General features: G+C 36.5%; 1 protein-coding gene across 3 annotated transcripts in view; it reads right to left on the reverse strand.

Moving 5' to 3' along the window:
* Positions 1-1,664: 1,664 nt before the first annotated feature.
* Positions 1,665-20,992, reverse strand: part of LOC123770675 (phosphatidylserine synthase 2) — a 39,832-nt gene continuing 20,504 nt past the window's right edge. Inside the window, exons 7-12 of one of the 3 annotated variants that reach the window (XM_045762752.2) lie at positions 17,494-17,612; positions 17,061-17,175; positions 14,057-14,202; positions 10,150-10,260; positions 9,077-9,163; positions 1,665-6,521 (exon numbers count right to left, since the gene is read on the reverse strand). In XM_045762752.2, coding sequence (XP_045618708.2) covers positions 6,374-6,521; positions 9,077-9,163; positions 10,150-10,260; positions 14,057-14,202; positions 17,061-17,175; positions 17,494-17,612 — 726 coding nt within the window. In that variant the 3' untranslated portion in view covers positions 1,665-6,373. The remainder of the gene's footprint in view (positions 6,522-9,076; positions 9,164-10,149; positions 10,261-14,056; positions 14,203-17,060; positions 17,176-17,493; positions 17,613-20,992) is intronic. The other 2 variants (XM_045762753.2, XM_045762754.2) reach the window with 2 other exon arrangements.

Here is a 20,992-nt window from a genome sequence, read left to right on the forward strand (position 1 = left end):
ACTAGCGAATACTCATTAGCACTAAATCTGCCAAAGCCAGTAAGGATGGGGGTAGAGCTCCAGGTCTTCCCCCAGCTTTCCAAGCCAGTTCTGGAGTAGATGTGAAGAATACACACCAACTGGGGAACCTGGAAGGGAGGGAGGGAATCAGGGAGCCACTGGGGATCATCCAGAAAGAGACACTTCATTACATTTGTCACGAGAATCTCTCTTAAAAGGAGATTTAAGCCTGTTCCATCATCACCTATTCTACCACACGACATCTGCATATTCAAGAATTTACAGCAAGAGAAACAACTACTACTTCTCATACGTCTAGACAGTGCACCACCAGTCTACCTCCCCCAGGGCCCGTTAGCCCCTCGCACCTGGTGGCTGGGAGCACCAGTCGGGGAACAAGCGCAATGGTAGTTTGTGAGAGCCGGTTCCCAGTTATCAAAGACACCAGCGCCACCTTAGTCCAGTTCCCATATAAATAGAAGCCAACAACCACCACAATTCAGAATACTCCTCAGTGCTCAACTGCCTGGATCTGCTAACATACGATTCTGTATGGTAGTTGATTTACGCAGCCTGGCCTTCAGTATTCCCGCACCATTTTATTGTTTTTACTTTAACGTTACGTTAAATTGTTTGTTTATTTGTTTTTGTAATACTGTATTGCCAAGACTAGAAGGCGCTATTTTTATTTGATTGTATTTGTTAGTCATTTTTTTCATAGTAAAGTATTTAAATTTTTGTCCTCTATGTTTTATCCTGCAGTTACTTCACTGTGGAGACGTCAGCAAGCAGTCTACTTTATTTTTACTTTAATGTTTACTTTTTACTTTTTGTTTAGTGTGACTGGCATTCCATCTGCCCTAATAGCGACTGCACTAACAACCGTTCTTTTTCGCGTCACACATTCAATGTAGGTTTTCTGGGGAAGCCTCTTGTTGCCCCCTGAAGCTAACTACCCACAGAGAAGAAAATACCTTACTTACCAGGGAGGAGGAGAGACTGTAGATGTTCAAGATGAAGAGACAACTGGCCAAGATAGAGATGACCCAAGGCAACACAGGGATGTTGAGGCCCAGGAGCATTAATTAAATACCAGGCTGCCAAACCCTGTTACATCACCAAAGCCCATGTGGCCAAATATCCACCTAGGACATGTTAGCAAAGACTGCTGAAAAATCAGCATATTGACGAGTTTATCGAAGCTTCTGTCTTTTTCTCATAGTATCCACCTTTGTGGAGCTGATGTCTCTAAGACTCCTCTGCTACTTGACCTCATAATAAATTTACAATGACATCTTTTGAGAAACGTGTGGCATCTTTGCACAGTGCTTCTATCAGTGAAAGTCATTATATACAGTACTTATTTTTTTACATACTGGTTCAACTTCAAGGAATGGCTTAGAAATCATATCCAAGACTTTGATATAGGTCCAAAACTCTGGTTATGGTTTACATACAGGGAAATGCATATATTTGTGCAAATACTGTATTATCACATATGCCTATACAGTTGCAGAAAGACATATGTACTGCATATGTACTGTTTACGTTCAATAATCCGAATTACATGGGACCTGTCCCCATTCTAGTTTGTCAAATCTTTTGAATTTATTTAGGTTTTCATTCAGCAGTAATCTCAGGAATCAGAATAATAAAAAAATTAAAAAAAAAAATTGCTTTATTAGAAATGTTTGAGATCTGTTCTTGTGACTGTAAATGCATAGGTATTTTCGTACCTACATAAGTAACTTGCACTACAGTATATCTGAACTGAAGTCCCACTAAGTTACTAACTACAGTACTCACACCTACACAAACTCTTAAGAGAATATTACAAACTAATGCTCTCTACCTGTATCACTCTCACCATTCTGTTCTGGTAAATATATGCTGTATCTTGCCTAAGAAACCCAACATGTTTATACTGTAAATTTAAGTAACTTTTTTTTTAACAAGAATTATCAATAAGCACGAGAACACTTGAACAACTGGTCACTACTTTTTAATAATATAGTAACCTTAAAAAATAATTGTATTGTTAACTACAGTATTATTTATATGTAGTAGTTGCCTTGATTGTCCATCTCGGGATGCCATTATATTTTAGTGCTAGAGGAATGAATTGTCCTTATGCAAGCAGGGAAATCAAATATTAAACATTAATTACAATTTAAAAAACATGTGCAATTACATACTGAATTTGCACAATTGCATATATATCTGAATCCAATAACTAGTCAAATGAAAACTAGCACAAATACTGTATACAAACGCAAGTACACATGCTGGTGCACGCATCCGTTCATGTGTACCCATGCATGTTAGCACATACACTAATCATTTTTACTACAAAATTACATGCAATTCTTTGTTTTTATTTTTTACTTATTGTAAGAGTAAAGTAACAGAGTGAGTAATTATCAGGTGCTGCTAAGCCACTATAGTCTGGCAATATAGCACCATTGAAGCCACAGGTAAAAATGAGGTACTGTACTTATACATTATTGATGATGTATATCCAAAGGTAATTCATCAATGGTATACCAAATTTATCATACTAACAAAGTATGCTATTAGTTTACCAAGGCAATTTTGCCAGGAAGGTGCGGGTTTCTTTTCATCAAACGGCCATGCGCTAATTGTGACCAATATGCAAACTCAAGAAGTTTCTATTTCCAGTTCTGTTTCATATCACAGTTCATGGTGTAGGGTCAGTTATTAGATAAACGTACCCACTTTGCTTTCTGTGTACGTACCGCTGCATGTATTATTGGGTAGTAACATGTGAGGAATATGCTTGAGAGAAGGGAATATTCCAAATGGCAAATTTTGCCCTTTAATCTGCCATTTCATTGAAGGCGATGCCACTATGACTTAGTACTGTACATTGAAGGCGATGCTACTATGACTTAGTACTGTACATAGACAAATCTACTTGTGTTTACTACTACTACTACTACTACCACCACTACAAACAAACAAAAAACCGGCCAATATTGGATTTCTGTACCCAAAGGATTTTATTTAAAAGATTTAACAGCCAGCAAGGCACCGTACAGTCATCCATAACAAATGACGTTTGTTTCAGAGGTACATTACTAATTTTTAAGATGATTGAGCAGGAAGAAACAAATTAGACCACAGCAATAGTAACAGATATCAAGAAGAATCCTTCCTCTCAAAGTTAGTGAATAAAAATTTGTCCAAATTCTGAGCAGGCATCATCTTGTACAAGTGATCAGATGCAAAAGACATTGCTTTTTGAATGATTTCTTCACATTGTACATGTATAGTTTACCAACATTTTAAATTTTGACAATCTCCACACAGTGCCACAGACCTTAAAACATTGCTGCAAATATATATATATGTAATTTGCACATGAAATTTGACATAATAGGATTTACTAGCATCAAAGATTTATAAAACAAATTAACACTATTAAGCACAAAAGAAGAATGCTGGAAGACAAAGGCAATGAAGGTAAAAAGAACTTCCACTTTCTAATCTTAATACAAGTTATTAAGGTTATTTATTTAAGGAATAGGTTATTTACCAGCCAAAACAAAATACAAGGTCAACATATCCACATTACCAAGGCCCAAATCAATTTTCTTTCTACTCATCTCTTACTGTATATTTATATGCTGTCCCCAGCTTTTATATAATAACCTCATCTCTTTATCTTGCTCTATGACACTCTTCTATATGAGGAATATTGCTTTCTATATGATTAAGATTCATGTGAAGTTGCATGTCTAAACACACATGCTTTAAATTAAAAAGTAAGTACTTATCAAGAGGCACCAAGCTGGGAAGGCTATGTAGCACCATCATATGTGCAGGATATTCAAAAGGCGCTAAATATCACTAAGGATGCCAAAATGAGAACAAAAGCGCACAAGGCGAATGATATCAAAGGTATCAAAGCAAGACGCAAGCACATCCTTGAAGTTAGGACATTCAACAAGGATATGCACGACCGTAAGAAGGACAATGCAGTTTTGACAATAAGGAACAGGGCGGCGCTCCATTAAGTGCCTGCGAGTTAAATGTGTGGGGCCAATACGTAACTTTGCCAAAGCCGTTTCCCACCACCTGTTATGGTGGTAGGAGGAAGGCCATGGTGACATGATACCCTTAAGAGCACGCAGTTTGTTACCAGTACCAGAAGACCATCGATCCTGCCAACGGGCATGGACTGAGGAATGAATAACTGAGCAGAAGTTGAAAAAAGGACATGCTTTAAAAAGCAATGTGGTAAACTATTATTTTCCAGTTGATAAATAGATATCTAATTTGTCTGTCTTCTGGCCCTCCTGTTTTATTTCAATTCTTACTTTGATAAATCTAACCCTTTAAAGCACGAAAATGTCTAACCGCTTCGATTCTAATCATTCAGACTTTCACGGCTGTCTTCAGGTGATGCCTATGTCTTGCTGCCGAGTCAAACCGAATGGTACATCCAGTATGTATATTGTTATCCCTTCAAAAATCTTTCAAAATCACTCGACAACAATTTATTCGATGCTGAAGTAGTCGGATCATCTAGAATTGTACCAAAAGACATTGTTGGGGGAGGGGGGGGGGGAGGAAAGGGGAAATGGGAAGCAAGCAAAGCTTACGATTATTCTGAGAATCAGGTCGTTCAACAAGAAGGTGTAGGACTACGTGGAACAATGCAATTTGGATATTATGGGGCAGGCTTACAATCCATTAACTGCCTATGAGTTGACCTCATGTGGCTGATACATAATTGTACAAAGGATGCTTCCCATTTTTCTGTTACATTGAAATTTGAATTTAAAGCCATAGGTGTAATTATTTGTAGCAGCCAGTTATCTATACACTATTTCCATTAGTTGTGGATAACAAATAATTAATGGGTGGTATAAAAAAATAAAAGGATGGTTTTGAGGAAAAAATGACATGTTCAAACAAAAAGAAGCCAGGTTTACTTTAAAGTTAAATCTAACTAGGCAGAGCAACCGAGGAATTACACAAAGGAGATGACGTGTTTGGCCCTAAATCTGTAATCCACACAAATTCATACCACTGGTTAAGTTCTGGAAAAGCATCTGAACAGTGCACCCCTATACCAAGGCATGTGGCCAAGACACTGTCAAGGAATGGCAAAATATAAGAAAAACCAAATCATGCTTTATAAGGTACATGTCAATTAATTAATTGCTTAGGCAATCAGCAGCGGGGAAGGCAATCCTGAAACCAACATGAAGTAAACAAGAACCAAACACACACACACAAATGATTGGGCAGCCACAACATTAAGCAAGTACATGGAACCCACTAGTGCAGACAAACATCCTGCAGAACAATCACTCATGCATGTATGGTGTGTAAGGGTGGACTGCTAGGCAATAAATGAAGATTGTATGCTCCTCCAACTCTTATGATATGTGCTGCCATCTAGTGGAAATTGATGCAGCAGTTAGTTACTTAGTAGTAGTTAGCAGAGCAAAAATATATTTTCCTCCTGATTCCAATTATCACATGCATGGATGTCGAGCGTGTAAGTCCGTTCATTTGTATAAGTGAAAGCAGTAACTCTGTGGTAATCGAGATGGTCTTGTCACATAGTGGACAATGTATCTGCAAAGATCTTTACCACAGTGACAATAGGTAAACTGGAACTCAGCATGTGTATTGTGCCATGGGTGGTCCATAAGGCTCTGGCTTCAGGAGCAATTTAAGGGCCCCCTTGCACATAAAATTAACATAATAAAACCATAAGATTTAGGAATACCTAACAAGAAAGGACAAAATATCTGCAGACTGGTTGAATTCATATGTTACCAAATTTGCAAAAGAAATTATGATAATATGCATTCATGATGATTGTTAACTGAAGTAATCCCTCACTGCACAAATTAGCCAGCTACACTGGTCGCACAAATTTCCTCAAATATTTAGAAACCACATATTAAAAAACCACAATATCACATGTGCTTTATAATTTCTGATAATTCTTTTTACAACTGTAACCTCTTGCACATAATAAAGTTAGAAAAGGATTAGTATACCCCATAATTTAAATTCAAATCCAATTCATATTTCTTTGAATTATTAAATTTCTATAAAAAGCACTATGAGAATTGCTTAATATTTACACAAGTCACTGCTTCAACACATTCCCTATTACAAAAAAAAAAAAACAAGGTCAGGTATCATCCTGCATAACAAAATTAATTGGATAATATAATTTTTGTAACCATCTCCATTTAATATATTTATACATAGTGAGAATTAGCAATGCTACATGTTTAGCACTCTCAGATTACATTACCATTCATGATATTCTTCAACCATAATTTGTAGTCAAGTGGTATATCTCTAGATTTTAATGACAAACACATCAGTCTTCTTTGTTTCCTTTTTGCAAGAACTTGTCAAAAAAAAACTTTGGTATGAATAACGTGGATTCTGAAGGGCTTAGCTTGGTCTCAATAGCTCTAACTTGACTCCAGTGTTCACGCCGCCGTTCAACATCTTGGGAGTCCACCCTGAAACAAAAGATTTCTTAATGCCACCATGTAAATGCATTTGCTAAAAATTATGTAACTTATGTTCCAAAAACTAATGTACTTTTCTATTTCAACATAAATATTAGCCTATAAAAGCAAAAATTAATATTCTTGACCCACAAAACACAAAGCAAGTTAACCTGTGCTTTTGACTTAGTTTTTCCTTTTGAATAGTATTACAAACACTTATGTTACTTTCTAGGGAAACTTTACTTACCTACTGTTCTAATTCTCTGACAATCTTTCATTTCTAGACTGACGGGGTAAACAAGCAAACAAGTTCTGCAAGACTTAAGGACTTAACAGAACCCACAAAGAACTGCACCCTGTAGCAACAGGGTATCCACTCTCACAAAACTTATACTGAATATATTTCTAGAATATGCTGAACATTGTTCCATACATACACAAATATGCAGTTTAGTGTAGTCTGTTTAAATAAAGGGCAACTGTCACTGCTATTTTGGCTGTCAACTCTAGAGAACCACTTGATTTTCACCACTACCACTAGCATTGTAAAGTGCTGAAACACTTATCTTCTTCAATGTACCTGTCAACTCTATAATCTCATAAAATGCTAAATGTCATTCACAGTGCTGAAATCTTTTACCTATTCATACCTAAAGAAAGTATTGTCAAAATTATGCACAGTATGTGGGCTATAGTATCACTTGATGCAGATTCCTTACTCATTCCACACTTGTCATACATAAAACTATCAAACACTTCAAACTTTTCAAATTTCCAATATAATCTTCAGTAAATGTTTGCTCTTGGATATTTGCATCTAATGCAAAACATATTTTTGCTCTTATTCCACAATACTATTATGCAGAAGCTTTTTTTTCCAGAAAACATTAACGTTTACTTAAACCTGACAGACAATATTTATCCAAGGCTTTAATTTTCAGATATTTTAAGCGTATTGCCCCGGGGTCCAGACTCCTCAAATTAAATATTTATAAAGAAATGCAAAGTGCCGGTAGCACAAACACTCGTTGTAGTGTGGAGAAAAAGCTTAAACACTGGAGAGATACCAGAAGTGCTGAAATCACCAGATATAGCTGTCCCATGCAAGGGAGGAAACAAAGCATTGGCCAAGAATTGTAGACCAGTTGCACTATCATCCCACATAACAAAAGTATTTGAGAGAGTGATCAGAAGTCAGATCTCCAGTTTTATTAAGACAAATGACCTCCACAACCCAGGTCAACATAGATTTAAGAGTCCAAAGATCATGTCTCTTGCAGCTGCTTTACCACTATGACAAAATCACTGATGCACGTGACAAAAAAATAGAATACACAAATTTTACAAAGGCATTTGATACATGTAACCATAGAGTAATAGCCTATAAAATGAGGTCAATAGGTATAACAGGTAACGTAGGGCAATGGATATTAAAAGTTTTGTCACACAGAATGCAAAGAGTAACAGTCAATCAAATAAATCAAGTCCAAGCACAGTGAAAAGCTCTATCTCAGGGCACAGTCATATGTACCACTGCTTTTCCTCATTCTCATATCAGATATAGACATAATTACAAGTCACAGCTTCGTGTCATCTTCTGCAGACGACACAAAATTCAGAATGAAACTTACTTTTGTAGAAGATTTTAAAAAACTATAAGCTAATAATAAAGTTTTTGATTAAAGCCAGCAGAAAATAACATGATGTTTAACAGTGATAAATACCAGGTACAGTACTTAGGTATGGTGAAATGAAGACGTTAAACAAAATACAGGGTACAAAACAATCAAATCAGCTCATAGTAAGAAAGCAACATGTAAAAGATCTGAGAATAATGATGTCTGACAACCTAATGTTTAGGGGAAAATAACCAAGCAAATATAGCACCAGCTAGAAAAATGATGGGAACAATTACGAGAACCCTCAAATTCAGGAATCCTATCACAATTCTCGTACTATTCAAATCACTTGTGCTGTCCTACCTTGGGTACTGCTTAATACTCTCTTTCCCTTTAAAGCAGGAGAAATTGCTGATTTTTTTTAAATTGCTAAAAGGGATGGAGGGGGAGGGGTGGGGAAAAGGGATGGAGGGGAGGGGTGGAGGAAAATGGGATGGAGGGGGAGGGGTGAGGGTAAAAAGGGGTGGGGAAAAGGGATGGAGGGGAGGGGTGGAGGAAAATGGGATGGAGGGGGAGGGGTGAGGGTAAAAAGGGATGGAGAGGGAGGGGTGGGGGTAAAAAGGAAGGGGGGGGGGGGAAAGAGAGGAGACACAGACAAACTCGGGCACCATCAGGTAACCATCTGGTCTATACTGTACCTACAAGAAAATGCCTGTTATTGTGTGTGTGTGTGTACAAGGCTGGAGGCCAGGTGCTTGGGGCTAACCACCTCCAACTTTCCAGTGTCCTTTGACTCATGAATGAAACTTTATTTGTAAGATAAGAAAAAAAACATTATGAGACAAATAATAAGCATCACACCTATTTAACACATAAAAAACACACTAATCAGATGTACATAAACAAATCCAGCTTTGCCATGCCACAGCTATCATGGACACTTACTTGAAAGTGTGTGGATCAATGTAGAAATTCCATACAGTCCATAGCACCAGAATTAAGAATATGGCCATCCACAATGTTACAACATGGCTGGAAGAGAAAAATCAGTAATATAGCCACCTCCAAAGTCTATACATGCTATACATATGCAACATATTCATGCTGCTGTTCTATACAGCACCAGAGATGTGCATAGTGGTTGCAATTTGTATTACGGTAGCTGTAGCTAAAGATAATCTGGTCTGCTCCTTCTCTTCATGGTACAGACTTATCTATAAATAATACTCCACTTCCCTCTTCCATTAAAGATCTTGCTCATTACTATCTTACAATAAACCTTTGCTCATTACTATCTTACAGTAAACCTTGCTCATTACTATCTTACAGTAAACCTTGCTCATTACTACCTTACAGTAAACCTTGCTCATTACTACCTTACAGTAAACCTTGCTCATTACTACCTTACAGTAAACCTTGCTCATTACTACCTTACAGTAAACCTTGCTCATTACTACCTTACAGTAAACCTTGCTCATTACTATGCTTTGTCAGGCCAGAAATTAGTTGAAATATAAACATCAAAATCTATCATCTGTCATGCTACATGTACAACTAATGACTTGGGCAGTCAGTACTGAGCTTAACCCCAAGCTGCTCTACTCCCTGGGTACAATGCAACAATTTGTGAACAAATAATGAGAACCTCATACTGTAACTAACAGCAACTGATGTTCAAAACAAAAAAATATGAACCATAGAAGCCAATTCCATATACAGCCTCTACTAATGACTGGTATTGAAGTGACCCATTACTTAAGAAAGCAGAAATTTATAAAATAAACTAGAACATGATACAAGGTCAAAATTTGAGAGCAAATTTTTAAGGTTTTATTATCCGTTTCTAAAATTTAATTAACTATACTTTATAACGGTTATGTTAAAATATGAAACCTTCGTATCTTCATGCACATGTCTCATGCACTTTGATGAGAGTTTATCTCATAAACACTGATCAATGTTTACATCTATTCATTCATTTAGAAATTTCATTACGATTGTTTAACAAAACTTATTACCTCGGAAATGGAATGGTCACAGTTTCCCAGCCGAACTTAATAACAATAAGCAGTTCTGTGGTGACGATGGCCAGGAAGAGCCACGACTGCCGTCCAAACTTCATACAGTCACTGGAAGATTAATACCACGTTCAATATAGGGCAATATAGGCTACACACTCCATGTATATAATGAATGACTCCATATAAAATAACTAAGACAAGAATTACCCAGTACTTAATAATGAATACAGTGCACTACTATACTCACATACAGTGTATGTATGTGTATGTGTATATATATATATATATATATATATATATATATATATATATATATATATATATATATATATATATATATATATATATATATATATTACATATTACTGTATGTATAAAAAATGCATAACATGATGCAAGGTATTTTGCTACTAGTCTTCTCTGCATCTTGAAAAACAGTACAGTCATTAAATTCTAATGTTGGTTTTGAATTAAAAATTTAAGTGCTGCAAATACCATTTGTACATACTGATGTTGGGACCATAGGTTAATCATATACGAGACCTTGTATTTCATTACCATCATTAAACTATATGGAAGCATGAATTCCTTTAATTTACTTACAATAAAATGTGCTATAATCCATCTAACGGGACTTGATACCCCACATTTAGGAATGGAATAATGATAGTGTTGGGCACGTTAAAGTCCAAGGGAAGGATAGAAATAATGATGGTTTAGAAGGCTGCTTATGCAACAGTATATGTTTTTATTTAATTTCAGTGATGTTTCTGAATGAGAGAAAAGCACCTTATGAAGATGATAGGCAAATTACCTATTAAGAGGAATTCCTTCTTAGATAACAAAATAAATTGAATCTTCTAATCCTTTAAAATCTTCCTTTTGAAAATACTCTAAGGGTTTGTTCATTAGTACCCCTTGGATTGTTTTTTAGGATTTAGAACTACAGTATAATAGTAGGATCTTCACCATTATAATTTTTTTTATTGCAGGAGCATCATTGTCAATCTATCCATTCATTAATGTCCTGCTTAAGATTCTCAGATTATTAATTTTATTACTTCTGGAGCCTTAATGCCTTTCACCAAATCTAACCATTTTTGTGTTAAAGAAGATATAGATTTAGAAGATTAAATTTAACATTTAAATTTGACAAAAATTACTTCTGTCATTTAGAAGCTAACAAAAATGCTGGGTTGAAAATTGAAGATATTTATGACCAGATAATTATATGAAAAGACTGGATAATTATGAATAATTATATGAAAAGACTGGATAATTATGAATAATTATATGAAAAGACTGGATAATTATGAATAATTATATGAAAAGACTGGATAATTGTGAATAATTATATGAAAAGACTGGATAATTATGAATAATTATATGAAAAGACTGGATAATTGTGAATAATTATATGAAAAGACTGGATAATTATGAATAATTATATGATCATGATAATTATGAAAAGACTGGACCAGGAAGTCATTCAAAGCCTAAGATGTCACTACAGTACATGAATACATTCATGAGGAAGTGTGAAGTAGTTTAGCTCTTCTTACTATTAAGGACTATTTAGTAAGTTTATCACTTCTGCAGCCTTAATGCCTTTCACTAAATCTAACCATTCTCTTGTGCTGGTACCCACTGTATCTGGAGGCCTGGTCGAGGGCCGGGCCGCAGGGACGCTAAGCCCCGAAACCACCTCAGGGTAGCCTCTTATTTGTATTAGATATAAAACTGCCAAAGTTCCCAACAAAATCAGCAAGTATAAATCGAGCTAATTTTTTCAACCAACATTTCTTTAACCACTGTGCTGCGCCAACTGAGAAAACTCAGTCAATGGGAAGCTGCGCCAACCGAGAAAACACCTTTTTAATATTTCGTACCCATTCAAAACACTTGTGCCGTAGGTCATGTACGAAATGGATTCTTGGCACCTCCAGTGAGAGGCAGCCATATTGGAAAAAATCCCTAGAATGTCCTAGGGTTGCTGGCTGGCTCAGTTCCAAGTGAGCAACCATGGGTGGCGCACACGCTTCTGGCTCCCAAACACCTATCAGAAGCGGTGTTGAAAGATCGCTCTCTGTGGGTGAAATTTAGACCTTATTGTTTGAATAACATAAGGGTCATGATATTGATGAAGCTAGGCACAATATGGACATAACACAAGGGTCGGATGCAAATGATACAGCACCAATGAGGACGATACAGCGAGCATATCAGTTGTAACTGAGCTCCACCCATGCTCACCCATGTTATCTACAATTTTTTTTATAGATGATACATAGATGAATCGTTTTCTGGGTTCAGTGATGTTGTATCTGATACAAGTAGCATAGATGAACAGTGTTAGTGGCTTCCATGGTGGTGTTTTCCATCGATGTTGTCAAGAATAGCCGAATCTCTTCCAGAATGGCTGAATCTCTTCCATAATGACTGAAACTCTTCCAAAATACCTAAATCTCTTCCAGAATACCTTACAAAGTGATCTTTTCAACACTACCTAACACTTCACAAGCTTCGCTATATACCACCTACAGGTACTAAAGCCAAGGGTGTACGTGAGTGTGTTATTTGCAAGAACACAGAACAAAGAAACAGGAAGTGAAAATCTGTTTTAATTAACCTGATGCATATTTACAAAGTGCAAAGATCCCAGTGCAAAGATCGTGAGCGAAATTGGTCTGTGTACCAAGAACTGTTTTCTTGATTATCACTCACTTCCGAAGTACTGAGTGTGTAATACAGTGTGTTACTGTGTAAATAGTGTGTGAAACTGTACATATTGTAATTTTAGTGAATTTTGAACAAGTAATATTGCAACAATAAACATTTATTGAGGACACATTACTAATATGTATCGCAGTTCCATGGAACATTATGAACGTTCTAATGTATACATAATGTAAAGGACACAAACATGCATCATATACGATAAAAAGCAAACAAATAAAACTGCATTGGAAATACATAGAACAAATAATTGAAAATATATTTGAGGCAACTGGCAGTGCTTGAGTGGCCCGTGTGACCACCTCTTGGGGTGGTCACAGGAAACACGCCCTCTTCTCCACATCCCCACAACCAAAGTAAGTGGAATTTATTTTTATCTTTTTTTACATGTACGTGTTCAGGGAAGGGAATTTATCATTTTACAAAGATAAAAAAAAATTTGGGAGCACCTGACTTTCGGTGCACAGGGAAAATGTCCCAATAAACACTGTGCATCACAGTGGTTAAATTGAAAATTTGAACCAAACTGCAAACTTTTGCAATATTACACAGTCCTTAATAGTGAGAAGAGCTAAACTTCTTCACACTTCCTCATGAATGTATTCATGTACTGTAGTGACATCTCAGGCTTCGAAAGACTTCCTGGTCCAGTCTTTTCATAATTATCATGGTCATATAATTATTCATAATTATCCAGTCTTTTCATATAATTATCTGGTCATAATTATCTTCAATCTTCAACCCAGCATTTCTGTAATGACGGAAGTAATTTTTTTTTTTTCAAATTTAAATGTTAAATTTCATCTTCTAAATTTAACACTTTTCCATACCCAGTGTCCTTCAGAATAAGAGAGACATGGTCCATTACAGGGAGACTTTTCCCCTGGTAGCTGCTAGGTTTAGGATAACATGAAACTCCCATTTGTACATTAAACTAATCTTAAAAGTAAGAATAATAATGATAATAGTAATGATGATTAGAGTGGCAATGGTAACATTGTCACTCTCTAATGTTGCTGTTCAAAAACATTTAGGTTTCTAAATTATGATAACCCAAGAACAAACCAATTACAGTATTGCGAGTACAATATTTACTTTAGAAATTAATGAAGTGATAATATAATTTGGCCAAAATTGGCGTTGGCAAATGATAAACAAATACACTTACGGATCATCCAGGAACTGGAACACTTCTCTCAGGGCAACAGCCCCCCAAGGCAAAATAAAGGCAAGACGTACTAAGTTAGCCCAGTGTCCTGGCTCTACCCATAACACAAACTTCAAATAAAATGTGTTGAGCTCTGCCAGGAGAAACTGAAAAAAACAAAAATGATTTATATTATATGCAGTCAAAGAAAAAACTTGAAGCACTACAGGTATGAATTGGCGGGGTAATGTCTTCGATACTGTAGCTGTCTTGGGCCATAATGTACTGTATCTCTATATCCATTATTACTTTTATTATCCACAGTCAGTCATACTCTTCTTTCAGCTAACAAAGGCACAAAATATGCTAATTATTCAGTACAGTATGTATACATGCTGGAGTATGTGCAAAATGCAACACATGATGAATTGCATTAATTCGGGTATTTCATACAAATTTATCATATTTGCTTTAACCCTTCAACTTCACAAACAGTCGACAACCGTCCTGTATACAAGAAAAAATTACAAAAGTTCTTTTTCTATTTTTGTTAAAAATGCATTCCATGATCATGGGAAAGATAAAATAAAATTTCTAAGTTACTTGTCTCGGCTGTGATGAAGTCACAATGACAGCATGAAATCTTTATCGCTCACAATGCAAATTCTGGGTCGAGTTACTCCAGGAGGAAGGGATGGGGGGAGTTGCTACACACATTTAATCATTTAATTTTTTTTTTCTCCTACCAGTATTAAAATATTTTTTCTATAGATTTGGTCAGTGCAATTATCTATTGGGTTGTCAATATTAGTGGAAATGATATCATAGAACATGGGGAAATATTCTTATATAATGAAAGATGCAGTTTTTGTTATTACACTGTAGACACACGTTGTATATACCTACTGACATGCTTACACACTGTTAGGAGGCACTAAGACGTTCTGGAGGAAGATAATCTTGTAACCAGCGATCTGAGCACAGCTTGGCCCCACACATTTTGCATCAAGTTTTAACTGAATGCATTGAAAACATGTTACTTTCTTTGCATTTTTATTGTTATAATACCATGATTTTTTTTCCAGTGCAATGAGATATTGACCTGTCAATAATGTTATTTATATCACAAAATGTGTAGAACATTGGCATTACACAGATATACTTGCCACTGATATGTGCACCACAATATAATTTTAGAACAGTAAAATATACTATTTTTGTGGTTATTACACTATATATACATTATATTAACTATTTACATGTTTATGCACTGTTACAAACCACTAAGCAGTTCTGGTGGGGTGTGATAATTTTGGAGCAAATGAATTAAGCACAACCCTAGACCCCATTAGGACATGATGTGGTGGAGGCAGACTCCATACACATTTTCAAATGTAGATATGAGTGTGCCCAATAGGCCTAGGAACCTGTATACCAGTTAATTGACAGTTGAGAGGCAGGAACAAAGAGCCGAAGCTCAAGCCCCCACAAGCACAACTAGTTGAGTACACACTCAACACCAGACAGTTAAGTGCTGCCCAATTATCACTATGCACACTGCTAACACTAGCCAAAACACTGTTATTAACAGAATCCTGATCACTAAATCCTGAACATGCACAAAAAGACACACCTGGCCACAAAAAGCAGGACAAGAATAAAGAGAAAATGTCCGAGGGCCTAGACTAAAGCAAAATCAATCACCTTCACTCTAGGAAAACCTGGCTACAGAGCTGCCATGCCTGCCTACTAGCCTCAGTGTGTGTACAATAAAGAGCTCAGCAACAAGGTCTAGGCTAGAGACAGTCTAAAAAAATCATGGCTATATCAGACAATAATAGAATAGATAGATAGATTTTAGGGCAATTGGCCCCCTCAATGATCAGCACTAGGGAAGAACACCCTGAAACAAAGATAAAGTGGATATACAGTGTATAGTCCAAGTCAAACACCTGAGCACCATACATTGCAGTGAATTCTAAAGCAATGTATTCCCTGCACACAGTTTCCAGGAGTGTAAAGTCAACTTAACTGATTCGGCCTGTACAGAGCTGGATGCGATACCTAACAAGATGTGAAGATTGCCAGTTAATCTGACCCCTGTAGTGGAGGCCCAGCTACCACCTGTTGGCAGTTTGGTTGTGGCTAATTCCCTCAGGAGTATGTAAGTGATAATTGGCTTGTATTGCATTTACAATTGCTGCTTAAAGGTGACATACGCTGTCTCCTCACCTCTAAATTACATGGCAGGACCATTTGCAATGTTCCTTGACACAGTGTTATCAATGACCTGGGTACAAGGACCTGTCGAGGAAAGCAATGAAGAGTCCATGCTCAGAAGTGTCACATACAAATTGTTAGGTACAGTTTACAGTTTATATTAGGTTATTAAAAACCATCATAATATTGACTACTACAATTACAGTACATTAACTGTAAAAATAGTGAATAAATCTGATTGGCTAAAAGTTATTGTACCCAATCCAGATTTTTCAGTGAATACTTCCATTAAACTGTCTCTACTTCAGATTATGGAGAGCTGATGCAATAGCAAAACTTTGATGTTATTTGGAGATACAGTATTTATAGGGACATCTGAATTTTAATAGGATGCACTAGTATACAGAAGCATTCTCTACCACTCTTATCCAAATCCTCATGCTAGGCAGAGGTTGCCTATTGTACTTTCCACTAAATATTTTTACTTGGTTCATCAACTTTACTTTCCATAGCACCTTCTTTAAATCCACCTAACTTTAGTACCCTGCTTTCTTTAATATTCTGATGTGATGTACTTACTCTGGAAACACAAACCGAAACTGTCTCTATTTTCCGCTTGTTACAATTTGTAATAAAATTGTTACATCTTGGCTTAACGCGTTTATGACGTATTAGAACGTTGTTACAACTTGCTATATTGGTTGTTATAACTGGTTAGGAGGTGTTAAATTTGTTCGAACATTGTACCAACGTCGTATTTTCAGGTGTGTGTGTGTGGCGGGTAAGTAGCAATTTTTTCACTTACCATGGCAATAATCCCAAGCATGGAGAACCAACGTCCAAGGGATGACAAAGGTTTCCAATCAAAGTCCACCCATACATATGGACCAAATTGAGCCATAATACGTCGCAGCTTCCCTCTGTAAGTGACAAAAGCTATCAATACACACTTATTTAGGTGTAATAAAAAAAAATTACATACTCCCTGGGAATTCAGGTCAGTCGGATCTTCCATAATCCTATTCAGTTTTCTCATGCTCCAAGACAATAAAACTTACTGTAAGCTATTTTTTACTAATCTAAAAGGCATATTCCCTCCCACCCAAATAAAAGGATTTAAATGTCGTTTCACTAAGTAGTACACTTGCAAGTCAAAATTAAAGAATGTGCTGACACACAACATGGACAAAAGCATGCTTTTCTTATTCCTTGGAAGCAGGTTTAGTGGTCTACGGTACCTGTATGTGGGGATGTTCCAGAGGCCTCTCCAGTGGTAAGTCTTCATGGAGAAATACTTTAGAGATTGAAGCCCACAGAAGATACCCAGACCATTACACAATAGGGCATCCATTATCCACTAGAAAAAATAAAAATTGATGATCGGAAAACTGTTAGAAAATGTACAAGAAAAATAATAAATAACTACAAACAATACAGGAGCTAAAATCAGACTTGTGGCTAACTACATGAAATATTTGAAAATGAAACTACATTGAATGAATGTGCCCATGCATGATCTGCCTTTCTATATAAAATAAGTATTTTAAGATAATATATACATTAATAGTAATTTATATAAATAAAAAAAAAGGCCTGAGCAGGCCACAAAGTAACACTCGTAAATGTTTTGCTCCCTCAAGGACTGTTTTTAACCAGCGGTGTGACTCTCCATTGAAGATGCAGTGGGGATTTTTTCTAATGGTAAAGTACATTATTAGGGGATACATACTGCCAAAATAAGTGCTATTCAACCATCACTAACAGGTCAGAAGTGATGGAAGGGCCACACTGGAGAACTCTTAATCCATCCCTGAATAATTACCAGAAAATCTTTCAAATACACAAAAAGGCCAGCAGTCCCTCAGAGCAGAGATCTCTGGCAGAGTATAGGAAAATAAAAGCTAAACTTTGTGAAAGCATTCCTGGCCATGATTTAGAGTGAAATGGAATGCTACAACACACGTAATGTGGTTGGAACAAACGATTAGTAAAGCACTAAAAAAATTATAAAAGCAATGGCCCTTGGTGGAATGTAATGTTCCAGGAAAAGCCTACACCCAATTACTGAAAGCAAGCCAATGATGAGAGTCAAGCAGAATCAACAGACACTGGACAGGTTACACCAGGCAAAGGTGTTGATATGGTGGTGAAGTGGACCAGGACTAGGGTCCTGGTACACTGAGTTCTAGGAAACTCAAACTGCTGACCCAACGTGTACGAGGCCGAAGCTCTATTGACCGCGCTATAAAGCCGACCGTCTCAAGGATTTTTTTTTGCAAGTGACCATGTCTTTTCCTGGTAAATTCCCTGTGGGTGCTTCCAAGCTCTGTATTTGTCCACCAAGTGCTCCCCTAAGATGTTCTTGGAGGATCGAGAGTCAGCCTTTCAAATATAAGTGTTCTAATGCAGTTACTATTCACTTGTTTTCTGATACAAAATTTGGGATTTTCCTGGTGGCTCAAAGTAGGCAACAGATGAATCAGAAGCCTGGTGTGTTGGGCTGGGGATTGGTGATACAAAGGTAAGCTTGGGGGAGCTGCCGAGGGGTCCCATCCAAAAAATAAGACCATGTTAAGCCCAAGCGTTCGAATGAACCACACGTGCACACAAGCACTTGTGGCAACAGTACAATATTCAAATGAGCATGCATAGCACCAACACTGTTGCAAGGAAAAGATCCCAAAGAACAACGAAAGGAAGGGTCAACTTAAGAGCAGCAGCAGTCAGAGGAACACACTACTAACACAAGCGGTTATCAACAATGATGACCGCTTCAAACTCAGTAGATGCTTGAAGGACACACAAAGGCATGGCAGATATGCAAACGATACACATCCATCAAAGCTTGTGTCCCTGTAAAAGATGGCAAAAGTCCCAAGATGAAGCAACTATTTATTTAACTAAACAATTAGCCTCTCACCGATCTGAAGATGAGCACATGAAGGCACCAAAGAGTGGGGTAGATTCACCAGGTTCCTATGTTTATAGTTTGCTCTGCCATTTGGGGGTGGGGAAGGGATAGTAACAAGATGGTTAAATAGCGGTTGGTTAGTTTGTGGTTAGCAGAGCAATGATCACTGACAAACCTGAATCTCAACAATGCTTGCAGGAGGTCTGAGTATATATAAATGTATTTTTGGTGATAATTATGAGCTGTATTCAGGGTTTTCCCAATGTCTCCCTGCCCCATTTTTGGCTGATGGGTGAAATAATAGTGCCTGCTTTGACTTAATACATACCGAAATCCATTACAAAAGATCCCTACTGTGTCGAGGATGGCAGGTGCACCAGTTCTAGCTAGGAAGCACAGTATTCTTGAAGGAGCATGACACTTGGCTGAGTGACCAAGTTGGCTTAACTTCGTAGCTATTTAATAAAATTAAAAATTTCATTATAATGAAATTTAGTATACTGGAAAACATCCACCTTCATCCATAAGCCTAAAGGTGGATGTTGTGTATGTCAGCTATGTACAGTTTGCAGAAATAAGTGAAAATAATAAAATATGATAATTAAATGTAACAGTATGAGTTAATCAAATTTAGAACTTTTACTTTATATATATTTCACAGAAATCATATGAATCTAAAAAATTACAAAATTATGAGTAAATAAACAAGCAGCTTCATTTATGAGAGACATTTTCCATACCGGTATGATACAATTGTAAAACTATGGATTAAAGTGAATACCAGTAACAATTATAAAAGTGAAAAATGTCTGCCCAAACGTAGCATAACTTATTATATTTATATATACTGTTCAGTATTAGCAACTAACTACCATTAGCTAAAAAGCAGAAATTTAAAAAATGCAAAAGACTGCCCTAAAGTGTTATTTTTGCATTTTTAACACTTTAGCTTTGTGATGGAGCAGAGTCATTAAAACAATACATGTAGTTCAGGAGATGACGTCAATGCCGTCATCAATTAATTTTTGCTTATTCTTATTAGTAAGTACAGTATAAACATTGCGAGTGAAAGAGTTTAACATTGGGTTGTGTGCTCACGGGCACCGCCCGGCCTACCTTGCGGTGCGCTGTGGGTTGCCCATCAGGCCAGGCAAAGTGTTAAATGCAAAAAAATGTCCTACAATATTATTAGCTGTGTACTCACTGTTCTATTTACGCTCTAACTATTGACAGGGATATTGATTACTGGACATTTCTATTGACAGGGTTATTAAATAGTGTCCTATATTTGTTAAAACAGTTGTCTTATTCCCATACTTCTTATTAACTTGATTTATACACATTGCTAAGTCATGAGGTAAAACTAGTTTAACCTTTGTAACATTGATACTACACAGCGTCACTGGTATCCAACTGTTGCTCTGGTATTATCTCAAATACTTAATCAAAATAACAGACTTCCCATTTTTTTTTTTTTTTGGAAGAAACATCCAGTGCAAAAAAAATGTGTGAAAATGCTGCATGCATTAAGAACATTCAGCTGTTTGCTTTATTCAAAGAAAAATGTCAATGGATTTTCATCAACTCTGCCTGTAAATATATACTGTACTCAGTACTTATCCATTTATTTCAAACATCTATTAAAATGAAAAGCTTTACAGAATTTTAAGTTGTCCTTTCACTGCTTCCAGGAGTACATAGAACTACAAAGTTTAGTGTCTCAGAGCTATTCCATTCAGTTACTTACTAATGCAAAATTATACTGCCATCAGGTCCAATCTGTCTAGTAGTCTAGTCTAATCTAATCTAATCTTATCTGCTGCAAC

Source organism: Procambarus clarkii, chromosome 56 (genome assembly GCF_040958095.1).
Source record: "Procambarus clarkii isolate CNS0578487 chromosome 56, FALCON_Pclarkii_2.0, whole genome shotgun sequence".
Lineage (NCBI taxonomy): Eukaryota > Metazoa > Arthropoda > Malacostraca > Decapoda > Cambaridae > Procambarus > Procambarus clarkii.